Source organism: Lissotriton vulgaris, chromosome 1_2 (genome assembly GCF_964263255.1).
Source record: "Lissotriton vulgaris chromosome 1_2, aLisVul1.2, whole genome shotgun sequence".
NCBI classification, from domain to species: domain Eukaryota; kingdom Metazoa; phylum Chordata; class Amphibia; order Caudata; family Salamandridae; genus Lissotriton; species Lissotriton vulgaris.
This window is the reverse complement of record NC_141686.1, coordinates 169,172,648-169,187,689: the sequence shown is the minus strand read 5'-3', so window position 1 is coordinate 169,187,689 and position 15,042 is coordinate 169,172,648. Positions and strand designations below refer to the sequence as shown.

Genomic DNA, 15,042 nt, shown 5'->3' with positions numbered 1-15,042 from the left:
CTCGTTGCTTCGTCCTGCCCCCCTCGTTGCTCATGCTTGCTGTCCTGCCGCCCCCTCGTTGCTCGTGCTTGCTGTCCTGCCCCCCTCGTTGCTCGTGCTTGCTGGCCCCCCTCGTTGCTCGTGCTTGCTGTCCTGCCCCCCCCTCGTTGCTTGTGCTTGCTGTCCTGCCCCCCTCGTTGCTTGTGCTTGCTGTCCTGCCCCCCCTCGTTGCTCGTGCTTGCTATCCTGCCCCCCCTCGTTGCTCGTGCTTGCTATCCTGCCCCCCTCGTTGCTTGTGCTTGCTGTCATGCCGCCCCCTCGTTGCCAGTGCTTTGTCCTGCCCCCCCTCATTGCCAGTGCTTTGTCCTGCCCCCTCGTTGCTCGTGCTTTCTATCCTGCCGCCCCCTCGTTGCTTTTGCTTGCTGTCCTGCCACCCCCTCGTTGCTTGTGCTTGCTGTCCTGCCGCCCACTCGTTGCTTGTGCTTGCTGTCCTGACCCCCTCGTTGCCTGTGCTTGCTGTCCTGCCCCCCCTCGTTGCTTGCTGTCCTGCCCCCCTCGTTGCTTGTGCTTGCTGTCCTGCCCCCCCTCGTTGCTCGTGCTTGCTATCCTGCCCCCCCTCGTTGCTCGTGCTTGCTATCCTGCCCCCCTCGTTGCTTGTGCTTTCTGTCCTGCCCCCTCGTTGCTTGTGCTTTCTGTCCTGCCCCCTAGTTGCTCGTGCTTTCTATCCTGCCGCCCCCTCGTTGCTTTTGCTTGCTGTCCTGCCGCCCCCTCGTTGCTTGTGCTTGCTATCCTGCCCCCCTCGTTGCTCGTGCTTGCTATCCTGCCCCCCTCGTTGCTTGTGCTTGCTGTCCTGCCACCCCCTTGTTGCTTGTGCTTGCTGTCCTGCCGCCCCCTCGTTGCTTGTGCTTGCTGTCCTGCCCCCCTCGTTGCTTGTGCTTGCTGTCCTGCCCCCCCTCGTTGCCAGTGCTTTGTCCTGCCCCCCTCGTTGCTCGTGCTTGCTGTCCTCCCTCCCCTTGTTGTCAGTGCTTTGTCCTGCCCCCCTCGTTGCTAGTGCTTGCTGTCCTGCCCTCCCCTCGTTGCTCGTGCTTGCTGTCCAGCCCCCACGTTGCTTGTGCTTGCTGTCCTGCCCCCCCTCGTTGCTTGTGCTTGCTGTCCTGCCCCCCCCTCGTTGCTTGTGCTTGCTGTCCTGCCCCCCTTGTTGCTTGTGCTTGCTTCCCTGCCCCCCCCTCGTTGCTTGTGCTTGCTGTCCTGCCCAGTCATTGCTTGTTTAATAAAAGTTACCCACCCCGGATCTGAGAACTTGCTGCCAAACCAGCTGTATTCCAAGAGATTATGTTTAAAAAGTATTTACCCGTTGTGGGGTTACGACGGTTCACCTTAGCCGACTGATCTTTTGCAACCGTTTGTAAAAGCAAAGAAGAATTCCTAAGACACTGACCACCAAGTCAATCACATTGGTCTACTTGACCCAAAGGATCAAACAAGTTAAAGGGGCCGGGGTGGGTTTCCTAGGGTGCAGCTTCGTAGGTAAAGGTGGATAAAATAAACCAGAGGAAGTGCTCATTTGGAGGAGCGAGGGCCTATTCTAGCACCATGGTTGGCGGCATGAAGGATCCTTTCTGCCAAATGTGGGCTGTTGAAGTTAATACAATCCCCATCACAGCTCTTTATCAAACATCCGATCCAAGCCACCCTCCGGACCATAGGAATTTCCTTTTTCCAGTTTGAAGTCCAGAGAGGCGTTAATGTAGAGCCAGTGGAGGTGTTCATCGATTTAGATACCGTATATAGATTTCCCGGTTCATGCCCTTATATAGGTACAATTCACAATGCCCTTGTTTAGGCATAGAAATTCAGCCATTTAGGCATTGCTCATGCTAACCAAATACAGGCATGGTCAACTACATCCAATCCTCTTCGTCACAACAAGTTATTGGAAAACCAGACCTTAAGCCTTTAGGACTTCCCCTTGCCTGGATATTGATTTCTCTAAGAACTCGTGTATTATGCATAAACATCTATTCCTTAGGGGTTCATTCATAACGTTCATATGCCCTACTTATACCTCAATACTGGCATTACTAAACACCTTCAAGGTATAAATATACCTTCACTTGCTATGGCAAGGCACGGTGTGGTTCGGCTACCTACTTGCACGACGCGGCTCGCCACAGCAAGTCCTGAAGGAAGTCAACTCCCCAACTGACGCACTGACCAGACGCTGTCATCCTCCTCGCCGAGAATCCAGCTCCAGTGTTTCTAACTCCCTTTGCAGGGTGTTAGAGATGGAGTCCCAGGAAAGCGATACCAACTGCTCTCATTCTAAGGCATGGAGCAGATTAGAACCTAGAGAAACTTTTTGGCAAATATTGGCACAACTAAACTATAGCTAAAACAGCACCTACCTCTTCCCTCGTACTACACTTCAGTTAGGTACAGTGGGGTAGGATTATTTTAGAAGCACCAGTTGAGTGCTTAACTACTCGTTGGAGAACTCTAAAATAGAGTATCTGCAGTACCAGAAAGTCAACAGAAAAGGTGGAATGCTACATAAAAAGAGGGGGGGGGGGAAATCTGCACCCAAAGAACTTTGAAGATACTTATATAAATAATTAAGGCATTCTGTAAAGAGAAATCATGCTCCTTTATGTAGCAATGTGGGGTCAGTAGAGACGTAACTCAGAGCAACATTACCATCAAACCTGTTACATACAGAGACCAAATATATGCTGCAGAGTGGTAAGACACTCATTAATCTGCAATTGAGAAATGCCTCTAAGCTCATAGAAGGTCACTGGTTGCACTTCTATACTGGTTGACCATCTACAAATAGGACAAAAATGGTTCATGTTTGAGAGGGAGCAGCACATAACATCCCGACAAAACGTCATTTGTTATATTTAGGAAATAGCAATCACCATGAAGGTCACTGGAATAGTTTTATTCTCCACTGAGGCAACCAATACAGGTGATGTCCTCGGTGCCAACTGTCACCAGCCCCACCAACTATCACTTCAACCCAGAAGGTAGATTGTACTGTACCTACATGGGAAATGTATAAAAGCTACTGGATAAAATAAGTGTATTAAAGTATCTTCCAGAAAAGGAGGCCACGTTAGACATGGGAGACTTTAAATGTTAATTGAATTATTTATGGAGCACAAACTGAACAAATTAGGCAGACTGAGAACAAAATAGGTTAACAAAAGTGCAAACTGGTAACACTGCACCCCAGAGCTCAAACACTCGCTCCAAACAAACTTGACATGCGATGTTACTGTCCACCCTCCAGTGAGGGAAACAAGTTCCTTCTGCTTACCTGCACTGGTCCCCGTAGGTGCAGCACCCTCGCTGGTAGTATCTGCAACTCATTGTGGGATGACTGCTATAAAGATCGTGGGAGTAGCGGCAGTTGTCACCTTCTAGGCAAACTCCATGTATGAAATACCTTCATGAAAGGAAAGAAGGTTTAAACTTTAGTCTCCTTAGGAGTGAAATCAGGTAATACATCAAAACAAAAATGAACTGGTCAACCAGTTACTAAAATCTTAAACTAAGTGATAGAAAAAGTCATGTCCCTAAAAAACGTGTACTATACAAAAATAATGCACGCTAAGTGCCTACAATTCATATTAACAGGATTAAGTTTTAGAATAAGGATTAAGAAACAGGATTAAGTTTTAGAATAAGAAGTACATGTAGGCTCCAAGCCCGTGCGAGTACTTCGATGTGACATGCTTATCTAGCAAACATTAATTAAAAGCGTTAATGACATCCAAGTTGTGTTTTAACTAGCCAGACCCCCCAGGATATAGCGGCATGGAATAGCAAATATAGCGGCACAAAAATGGAAATTTAGCGGCACAAATATGGAAATTTAGCTGCAATTTTGCGGCATTTTATGTGGCCATTTTTCCTACAACAAACACAGATATCTTAGTTTAGTTATTTAACAACATGAAGCTATGTATATTTGGTTTCTTTACAATGTAGACACTTTGGGGCAGATTTACAAGCCCCTTGCGCTGCTTTTTTGCGCTTGGTGCCACTGTACCTGCTGCACTAATGATGGCTATACCTATCGCCCCTTTTATTAGTATGTACGTTAAATAGTACAGTGTATTTTGAACACAACCTGATATCCCACCGGATGCCCGTTCCATCCATCTACCCACCCACTCTTCATCCATCCATCCATCCTTCCCCTCATCATCCATCCATCCTTCCCCTCATCATCCATCCATCCATCCTTTCACCCACCCCCTCATCATCATCCATTCCCTCATCATCCATCCATCCATCCTTCCCCTCATCATCCATCCATCCTTTCAACCACCCATCAATCCATCCATCCTTCCCCTCTATCCATCCCCTCATCCATCCATCCTTCCTCTCATCCATCCTTCCCTTCATCCATCCATCCATCCCCCCATCCATCCTTCCCCTCATCCATCCTTCCTTTCATCCATCATCCATCCTTCCCCTCATCCATCTTTCCCCTCATCCATCATCCAGCTACCCTTCCACCCATACATCCAGCTATTTAAATTTTCTCTCCATCCTTCCCCTCTCATCAATCCATCCATCCTCTCTCATTATCCATTTATTCAATCTTTCATTCATCCATTCAACCCATATCCTGGAGTAATGAACGGTGCCATTGCTTGTTTGCCTTCTATGGCCTGTAGTCCTTTTTTTAAATCGGAAAATTGATACTCTGCTAATTCTTTAATCTATAGAATAAAACCATGATTTCATAGTATGCTCATAGAGAGCCCAGCGTTTTTGCACTAAACTTCAGCTTTAAGGAGAAGCTTGCTACGATCCAATGCTAAAAATCGTACATGGATGGAGCACTTAGTGCAACATCTTTAAAGCAAGGTCAGACATTTTGCTAATACAATTCACATTAGAGTAGAAGTGCAAGAACATAGACAGTTCCGGGTGTGCATGCTGCAGATAATCTCTCAGCAATGCAAGATTCGAGTTAAAAAAAAATATATTAACAGATTTAAGGTAGCGTGTCTTTTGTTTTCAATTTAAATTGTTCTCCGTTTCTTTCCCAAATTGACTTGCTGACTGTGTTTAAATTTGCCAGGTCAGTAAATGAGCCTTCTCACAGGCCTAAGACTCGAAGTTCCTATTCCTGTCACTGCAAACCCTTTCACATTACACTCGAAAGAGAACTGCTCTGTCCGATTCCTGCTCCATCCTCTGTGACAACAACCCATCCCCCCCTCCCCTCCTGTTGATGTGCAAGGTGAGGGCTCCCATTGTCATTCTTGTGGGCCAGGAAGAGGTGCGAACGAGCGCAGTCCCGGGCAGCTCTGAATGACAAAGAGCCTAGACCTTCACACTGCCAGCTGCAGCCGAGCTGCTTTAACCCTCTGACCCCAGTGTCTGTAGATCATCTACAGGTGTGGGGCAACCGGTGCATGTCTTTGGATAAAGCAGACCCCCCAGGATATAGCGAAAAATGCCGCGATTTATACAAAAATGCCGATTCCGCAGGCATTTTTGTAAAAATCGCAGCATTTTTTAAAAAGTGCCGATTTTGCGGCAAATCGCGAAATCGCGATATCCTGGAGGGTCTGACTAGCGATGTTGCTTTTTTCTCTATTCTGAACCCCATCACCCACTGATCAATAATCTTCCACCTTCTATTTTTTATCATTACATTGACTCCAGAAATACATGTTAAAACCTGCTCCGGCTAGGAATACTAGAGCAGATAAATTAGTCTCGGAAACTAATACTACTTATTAATATTTCTCCAGCACTATTTTCAGATTGGACTGAATTCGCTATAAGCATTTCACAACTTCAACAAGGCAGCAGGAGCGACGAGAATAATGGAGCCCTCCCAGAGCTGCCAGACGACCAGCTACTGAAGCGGGTATTTAGTTCTGGGCACTATATGCGGTTCAAAACAGGCAAGCAGGCCAATTTAAACAAAGGAACTGCTCTACACAGCCCAGCAAGCCTGAAAAATACAGGTAAAAAACAGTTGCATTACCATGAGTGGTGCGAGAACCCAGAACGGAAAGTTGCTTCCCTGCAAATGTGTAACGAAGCACATGTGTAGTCTGTTTCAATAGTGTCATTGATGATTGATCTAGTACACAAATGTGATCTTTTATAGTTTCATATTCATCCCTTGCAGTCTATCCCTATCCTCTACACCCTCCAAATGTTGGGAATTGAAAGAAAAAAAAAAACAGAAAAAAACCCTGCATTCCTGTGGAAAACCACCTTGTTTTACTCTCACCATCAACTAACCTGCCAGCCTCTACCTTACATAGAATATTATTTCATAGAGTGAATAAAACTGTTACACTATGTTAATAGTGGCAGCCAACAATTTCATAGTGAGCATACAGATAAGACGATGCAATGCAGAACAAAAGAAAGAGTGCCGCACTTCCATGGACAGACCTTTCCAATCTCCAAACCATGTCCCTCTTGCCTTATCTTAGCAAATTGACCGAGAAGCATGTGAATACTCACCTGTCAAATTACATCGAGGCAGCGGAGGGCCTGGACCACTCTCAATCTGGTTTCAGGCCCAATCACAGGACCGAATCAGCCCTCCTCTCAGTGACTGATATCAGGATGTCACTTGGAGGGGGCTCAATGATACTGGTGCTGCTAGATCTATCCGCTGCCTTTGACACGGTGTCACATGAACTTCTTCTCGGCCGATTGAGAGATGTGGGCATAGGAGGTGTGGCTCTGTCGTGGTTGGAAAGCTTTCTTTCGGGTCGTTCACAAGGTGTCAAGTTGGGCTCCCACTCTTCCACCCTTAGGCAGCTCACCAAGGGAGTGCCACAGGGCTCATGCCTAAGCCCCACACTTTTTAACGTGTATGTGGCCCCCTTGGCAAACATAAGATCTTATGGGTTCACCCCGGTGTCATACGCTGATGACACCCAGCTTTTATTTCCTTTCCATACTCTCACACCCGCAATCCAAAAATCATTTGCGGACGGAATGAGAGCAGTGGCACACTGGATGGCAGAGAACTACCTCCAATGCAACGTGACCAAAACTGAGGTCATGTTGTTTGGGGGGGGCAACTCTAATGTGGTCCCCAGATTGGTGGCCCTTGGAGTTGGGACCTGTCCCAAGCCCGAAACAAACAGTCAAAAATCTTGGTATTCGGCTGGATCAGGCACTCCTACTTAAGGAACACACTACCCAAGTCACAGGTGCATGTTTCCGTGTGGTTTGGCTGCTTCGGCGTGTTTTTCCATTTCTGCCAGACAACCACAGGAAAACGCTTGTTCAGACTTTAATAATAAGTAGGATGGACTACTGTAATGGCCTACACATATCGGCCAATGAGGAACAACTGAAAAAATTACAAGTAGTCCAAAACACTGCAGCGAGGCTAGTTCTCAATGCCCCCCACAGAACTCCCTCTCGTCCCCTTCTTCACCAACTCCACTGGTTACCGGTAAAGCAGCGTGTTAAATTTAAGATATGTTGTACCATACATAAATGCCTGTTTGGCACTGGTTCCAGATACTTAGAGGAAAAATGTGTTCCATACACCCCTGGACGTACTTTACGCTCCAGTAGCCACCAATTGCTTCAGGTCCCAAGGTTCAGAAGAGCCAGACAGGGAGGTCGGGCCCTGTCTTACAAAGGACCTGTCCTTTGGAACTCCCTACCCCCTGTGCTGAAACAAATCACCAGCATTGAAACCTTCAGGAAAAACCTAAAAACATATCTCTTCACCCTGCCTTAGGTAAAATTCCCCTTATAATACAGCTAAAAATCCTGATAGAGACTAACCAGTGGAAGCACAAGCGCAGAGATATCCCTTCGGGAATTGAATTAGGCACTTTATAAGGCTATAAATAAAGACTGTCTAGAAAATGCAGACTCGAAAATTAACTAGATCAGAAGGAAACCTCTTGTATGCTGTACTGAACTAAGAAGGGATCAGCTAGCGGTCTGATCATTTGGCCTATTTGGCCCTATAACAGTGGTTCCCAAATGGAGTGCCATCATAACTAGCCAGGAGAACCATGCATCAAGCACTTTAATGCATTTAATGTGGAAGAGTTCCTTGGCTTCAGTTAAACTAATCAGACTTAAAACTATGTTGTTGATCTGTAAGTGGAAAGCATAAAAATGGAAACGTAGTGCTTAATTGATGGCATTTCAAGGGAGAGGACATCCATATTTCACTTGATCCCCACCCCCCACCCCACCCCACGTTCCAACACTCCCAAAGTAAGCAGATGACGCTAGATTAATTTTGTTAGACTCGTTAGTTAAGGTTTTTGTGGTCATGTGCACTTGAACCATAGGTACTTCCAGTACACACATTTCCTGACAGGCCTTCCCTCTCCATGAGGGCAAGGAAGTAAAACACCACATAAGGCATAATACCAACTTTTAGAAGCAAGAAAGAGGGACATAAAAACAAACAAAACAAATCAGGAGTAATTTGGCTTGTATTGAACTGGAGGCCATTTTAGGGAGGGGACCGCTAAAATAAAGCAGTAGGTGGTTTAAAAAAAATCGTAAGTCACCAGTTTTTTGTCTCATCCTGGCTGGGAGCTTTGTTGAGACAAACTCACTTGGATGCAAACAATGGAAAAACAAAGGCACACTGCTTATTATCACTTTGCAAGTGCTTAGGAGAAAGTATAGCACAGGAGACAGATTTTTGACGGTCAAAGCTATGCATGCATTTTGAAACTGTCAGATGTACTGGACTCTATGATCAAATACACTAATAAGGATTAAAATAGCATTAAGATTTCTGTATATAGCACTACTCAGCCCAATCTAGGGAGTCAGAGCACTTTAACACACACTATACAAGCAGCAGCCTGTCCCCATGGGTAAGGGGCCCTCACCCACACACCCTTGGTACATAAAATGTCTGTCAGGCTGAGCAAAGATTAACCTGATAAGCACACTTTATTTTTAGGTCAGGCAGCCAGGAGCTAGACATGCGCTAAATGCTCAGGCGCCTGAGCTGAACTTTGCTGGGCTGATGAAGTCACAGCTCTTGTGGCCGTAACCTCCTCTGCTCAGCAAAGGTCCTCGTGGCCCTCTCCTTCGTGATGAAGGGGGGGTGGAGAGAGTCAGTTTTAGCCTCATACTCTAGTACTTCAGTTGCAAGCCCTGAAGTGCCCAGTGTCTCTCACTGACATCTGGTCACGGAGTGGGTGGGGTCAGCAGTCTGACCCCATCTTTCTCTGAAGCGGTAAGGACTGCTGCCTCCCCTCATTGCCTGGAGGGGAGGCAGCAGTCCCAACCCTCCTGGCACCTTCGTGTCTTCATTCCCCGAGAGCTGCAGCAGAGAAAGTGCTATGTTATAATTAACAAGTGTGTGCGTCTATGTATAAGTGTATGTATTTGTGAGTGACTTGTGAATGGGAGGATGCGCGTGAACCATACTTGCAGGTCGCCATTGCACTAGACAGAGGCAATGAATCACAAAGCGAGTAAATCAGCAAAAAGGCAACACAAGAAGAATGGTTACACAATGTACGAGTTCCACATCATAAATACTGGAAGGAATCTTTTAAGAGATCTGGAGAAAACAGTTTAGATTTCAAATGCAATTAAGTAGTTGGGCTTATCCATACTATTAAGTGTCTTTATTACCCAAAGAAAACTATTAGCAACCTAAGAATAACAAAAGAATAAACAAAAATACGGTTCTACAAATATTCCTTGCAGTTTGAATACAGCTCCTTGATGTCTGTTGAAATCTCAAGTCCCTATATTAGAATTATTTATAACGTATTAACAAAAAGATGTGCCAAATGTGCTAACCAGAAGATCAATCTACATTGAATACAAATCTATAACAATGTGGGACAAATGGCTCAACAAGTACTTCTTAATGAATATGCCCTGTAAGTGCAACTTGGCACACTTCCAGTCTCCAGTTACATGCAGTCCTTGAAGTGGTAGGGAGAAAAAAAAATTTAATGGGGGAATAATGTAAAAGAATGCATTTCCATCCTATTAGCTTAACTTGCATTTATTGTTTCATTTAAAGTTGTTGTAATATTATATGCAGGTAACAAAGTGGAAAAACAAGACAAAGAATATTTCGTTCCTCTTAGTCACGTGGTGGTAGGGTAAAGATTGTGGCAAAAAATAAGTGTTTTCTTCTTCACTTTCAGTTAATTACAAGTAAAACAATGCAGAAACCTTAAACGAAAAATAAATGCAAGTTAAGCTAATCAAATAGAAATACATTCTTTTACGAAATTTTGTTTGGGTAATGTGACCACTGCCGATGTGAGGAATAGTGACTTGTGTCTTTATAGTGCTACAAGGTCCCAGCCTGGAACAGAATGCACTGAATATGCAAGTCATTATTTTAAAATTGTATTATACACAAGTACTTTTTACATATATATTTTTGCAATAAACTATACCTACTGCAAAGATGTGTCTGTTAAAAGTAAATTCTTTAGAACTCCGCTTATAACACCCTGACTAAGTATCAAAAAGAATAACTCAGTTTCCCCAGGATTGACTCCATCAATTAAAGCCTAAACTGGCTTCGAAGCAGACTTTACATTTGGTGATTTACCAACTGCACACATTTACGTTCTTTCAGACAGCAGGCACCCAGATAAGAACGCCAGTTTCATCCTTAGCTCTATGTCCATGCCTGAGTTTCAAAGCACCGGAAAAAACTTCACTTTTACGCAGAGGCACTTCAAGGGTTCCAATAACTTTTCAGAGATAGTGGTTTTAACGGAAAGAATGGGAACAGTTTTTGGAAAATTAAAAAAGCATGGGGCATGTGGGTCCCCATAGATCCTGTCTACTTCGACCCACGTTAACATGCACATGCCCTTCAAGGTGAGGCGAGTGGGTGACAGGGAGGAGGCCAGCAAGGCCACATTCAGATGGAGTGCTACGATCATATGGACCCCGTGGGCCTCAGAGTAAGGTATAGGAAAAAGAAAAGTAGTGCGATCCTTGGATAGCAGCAAATAGATACCCAAGATGAAGGGGATTTCTATATTTGGTGGAGGGGTGTAGTCATTTTTTAGATTACAAATGATAGGGAGAGCTTTCTCTTAGAGATGCTATGAGGAAGATGGAGATTGTGTTTGTGTGTTAAGTGCAGTTACATTAGGACCCATGCTTTTTTGTGTTCAGTGCAGTTAAATTGGGACTCATGCTTACAACACCCGAATTATGGGTCAATTTCTGTTTTGTATTGATATATTTGTACTTTTATAAGTCTCCCATATAGCGTAGATTAGGAGCTACAGAAAAATACCCCTGATATGATTTCATTAGTGCCATCCTGGAGCTGGTCCCTTCTCCTCCCTATTCGTGTCATACATTTTTAGACAGTGGCCCTCTGACTTCAAAACATTATGCAGGGGGCTGCCCTCAGAGCAAAAAAGTTTGAAGACTTCTGCAGTAAAAGGTGTTAAAAAGCAGCCTATTTGGTAAGTCAGAAAAGATTTACCGTCACATTTGTCCTTGTTGCCAATTTTCATCCTGGGCATGTGTGGCAGTAGCCAAGGCTGCTGAATTTGAAGCTCTTTTTTAGTCTCAGCGTGAGCTCAACATCCTGTTAATGTGGGCAGAAGAATTCATCTCCCAGTGTCAAAAATAAATGAATGCATCTATGTGTAATGTAACTAGTGGTCATGTAAAGCCCTCCAATACCTTCAGGTTGAGGTGGTGCTATATAAAACTGCAAAAAAAACACTCATATGTACACATACATACAAACATATACACCCACTTAAACACATACATACACACTCTCTCTCTCCAATCTCCAGTTCCCCCTCCAAACCAGATAAAGCACAGCACACTTGGCAAAGTTTTTGCCCACTTTATCGTTGCTTGCTGGTACGCGTTTTGGCAGAAGAAAAGGGCGTAGTACCAGAGGTTGTTACTAGGTGGCCCTGTGGAGTTTTAAAGGGACATCTATTAGCCACATAACCTACTGCACCCTTACTTATGCTAGTGCAAAGAAATTTTTATTAAGAAGCTTCATCATATTCTATATATTATAGCAGAGGTATCAAGGTGCTAGTTGAATTAGATGGATGTTCAATCCAGTATTTCCCAAAAAGGTCTAAGCAAAATTTTGGTGTTCAGAAAAGAGTCAACAGGTGTATGCAGGCATGTTAAATAATCCCCTCCAGATGTTTTATCAAATAAAAAGTTAAACACTGAATATTAAATTTAAGTCAACATAAGAGAAAGCATGCCTTGCTTTAACCACCAAGAGACCGTTTTCATGATTTCAAGTTGCCATATCACGGAGCAGAGGAAAAGCCAACAACTGAAAATAAATATGACAAAGGCAATAGATTTGATTTCGGCAAGAAATAAATGTTTATTCTTTTTGCAAGCAAGCGCATTAGAAATTAACACATTAAAAAAAGTTGTCATCTATGATGGCATGCATATGTTTGGAAAGCAAAATAAGTTAAAGAATTACTGCAGCCGAAGGTCAACTTAGAATAAGGCACTTAATACTTCAAGAAAAAAGTAACAAATAAAGCACTGATCACCAGCCCAGGTACCCGAGCTGCTGCACTGAATTTCACTTGATTTCTTATTGTGAGCATGAGAAAGGGTAAATTGCCATCACTTATAGTACAAGACAGCCAATGGCTAAAGTGGGGTGAGGGTCTATTGCATCATGCTGTAAGCTAAGGACTCCAAAATCAAAATGTGAAACTCACTTTCAGACTTCTGGATGTGATGGACTAGCAGACAGTCGATGTGTACACATATTTCCTTCATTACATGAAGCTCCCAAAGATAAAACTGCCTCTGAGCCAGACCTAAAACACAGAACTATTGTGCCTATAATCAGCGTCGGATTGGTAACACAGGCACTTGGGCAATGCCCGAGGGGCTGGTATCCAAATTCCTGCTGTGGGCTGCTTTTTTGAACTGCCTGGGGAGCAGATTTGGGCGTTTTCTGTAGTGTTTCATGCCACTAGCAACTCAGAGTGGACTTTCTGGAGGTAGGTAGGCGTTCATTACCTGCCTTTTATCAACAGCAGAGGTGTCCCTCCCTTTTTCTCGCTGGCCCAGCTCATTAATATATGCATATTGAGCGGGTACAGGGGGCCAGAGCAAAAGTGGCATCACTTGTTTTCAATGTAAACTAATCTGTGTGTTTTTTTAACTCCCCCCTCCTAATAAAATTTCACAGAAACTGGTTTGCGGAAAGGCAGTGTGCAAATGTGGGCCACTTTTCTTTAGCGTGCCCTTGCTGATTTGTAATCCCAATCCAACCCTGCCTGTAATTTAGTCAGAGCCGTTACCGGATTTCTGGGACTAGAGAGAGGAGATACTGCCCTTGAGGAAGTAAATAAAAAACATTTAGCAGGAGCAGAGACAAGCTAACTAAAAACAAGGGCCAAAACCAAAAAATCATACTAAAAAAAAATTACAGACAGGCACACAGAAAGAGGAGGAAACCAAGAAAAAAAAGTAGTCCTCCAAAGAACAGAAAGAACTGTAGCATGGTGAGACAGTACTTAGTCCCTGCTGCATGGGAGGAACAGAAGAGAAAAAAAAGGAGGGGCAAAGAGGCAGGATTTACCACTGGCAAGCAAAGATTTTTGAAGTACACTGACAAACAAAAGCAATGGGTGGAGTTGGAAGCGACAGCACAAGCGCTGCCAAGGCTCAACCTAAAAAGGGATATGAAATGGAGCAGTATGCAGCAAGATAACATGATCCAGCTGGGACACCAACATTGCATTGCACTCCAGCAGCAGGGTGCTGAAAGGTTGTGCTTTCAATGAACAGCAGTTGGGGGGGGGCGCAGAAGAGGTATAGGGTCAGCAGACCCCTTTTAAAATGCATTGCAACAGTGTGGTTCCAGGGTGCAGGAAACGTGTAAGCACGGCAGCATTGGGTAAGAAATGGAGTACAGCATGGCAGTAGTAACGTAGCAATAGTCAAGTGAGATGTAGGCGGTGCAGTGCTGTATTGTTAAGATGCAAAGCAGGCTACCTGCATAGGGGGGGGGGGGGGGTCAAAGCACAGCGGGGAAATGAGAGAGGCGTGAGGGCATCGCGGAAGTGGGATGCTCGCTGCTGAATGATAACAGAATAACTGCGGTGGGGGATTGATAACCGGCAGGAAAGTACAGGTCAGTTGGATGGTGTATGCAGACTGCTTGCTGAGCACACGGTGGTGCACTGGCTGCATGGGGGTGCATTAGGGGGTCGGAGTAAGCCACGACACTTAAGAGGACCAATATCGGGCAACAACCCTGGTTCAGCCCAGTGGTCTCACCTGCAGGCTACCTGCCGGGTCCAGCCTCCCCCTGGAGGAATAGTGGGGATGATGGCGAGGGTGGTGGGGCCCCGGGTGGCGGAGGAAGAGGAGCCGGCGGCCGCTGCTGACTGTAAACCCGGAGCCGCTGCAGCCGCCGCCGCTGCCTCCGCCATCTCTGTTTATGCTGCGGCTCCCACCGGAACATCCGGGATTACAACTTCCGGTGGTGGTACCGCCCACCAGCTACCGGCGGGAACGGGAGCTGCAGCGCGCGCTCGAAGCCCCAGGTCCCTCCTCGTGCCATTGCTCCACCTGTGTCACCTGCGGCTGCTGGGGTGCCGGGGCGTTTGCATTCGCTCTAAAAGATAAACATACCCTGCCTTTGACTACTTCACCACATGAGGCTCACCGTTAACAGAAAGAGGCGGGGACTTCAAGACTCCTCGGCCTATCGAGCATGGAAGGGGCTGGACATGTAGAATTGGTTTGTGGAAACCGCGGGCTTGGACATCAGATAATGAATCTCACTCTTTTTACAACCGGCTTGACACTCCCTCGTGCGATCACACATTTAATATTTACATATTGTATCCTCTGTTGCTTGTATTAGATTGATGAATTGGCTGTGGAATGCATTTAGTTGAATTTCTCTTGTACGTCCAACAGATACAGTGGGCCATGTTTTCTGGCTGTAGCTCTCCAGTTACTGGTCAGTTGCAGACCTGGATCCGTCAAGGTAGGGTTCTGGTTGGTGGGATCTTCTATGCTTCTTTGAAACAATAAACTTCTGGTTACCTGTAC

The 15,042-nt window shown here is 45.3% G+C and overlaps 1 protein-coding gene across 2 annotated transcripts in view; it reads right to left on the bottom strand.

The window, feature by feature from the left end:
* Nucleotides 1–14,451, bottom strand: part of MKRN1 (makorin ring finger protein 1) — a 153,731-nt gene extending 139,280 nt beyond the window's left edge. Inside the window, exons 1-2 of one of the 2 annotated variants that reach the window (XM_086953052.1) lie at nucleotides 14,260–14,451; nucleotides 3,299–3,427 (exon numbers count right to left, since the gene is read on the bottom strand). In XM_086953052.1, the coding sequence (XP_086809178.1) occupies nucleotides 3,299–3,427; nucleotides 14,260–14,414 (284 nt within the window). In that variant the 5' untranslated portion in view covers nucleotides 14,415–14,451. The remainder of the gene's footprint in view (nucleotides 1–3,298; nucleotides 3,428–14,259) is intronic. The other variant, XM_086953051.1, reaches the window with a different exon arrangement.
* Nucleotides 14,452–15,042: the final 591 nt, after the last annotated feature.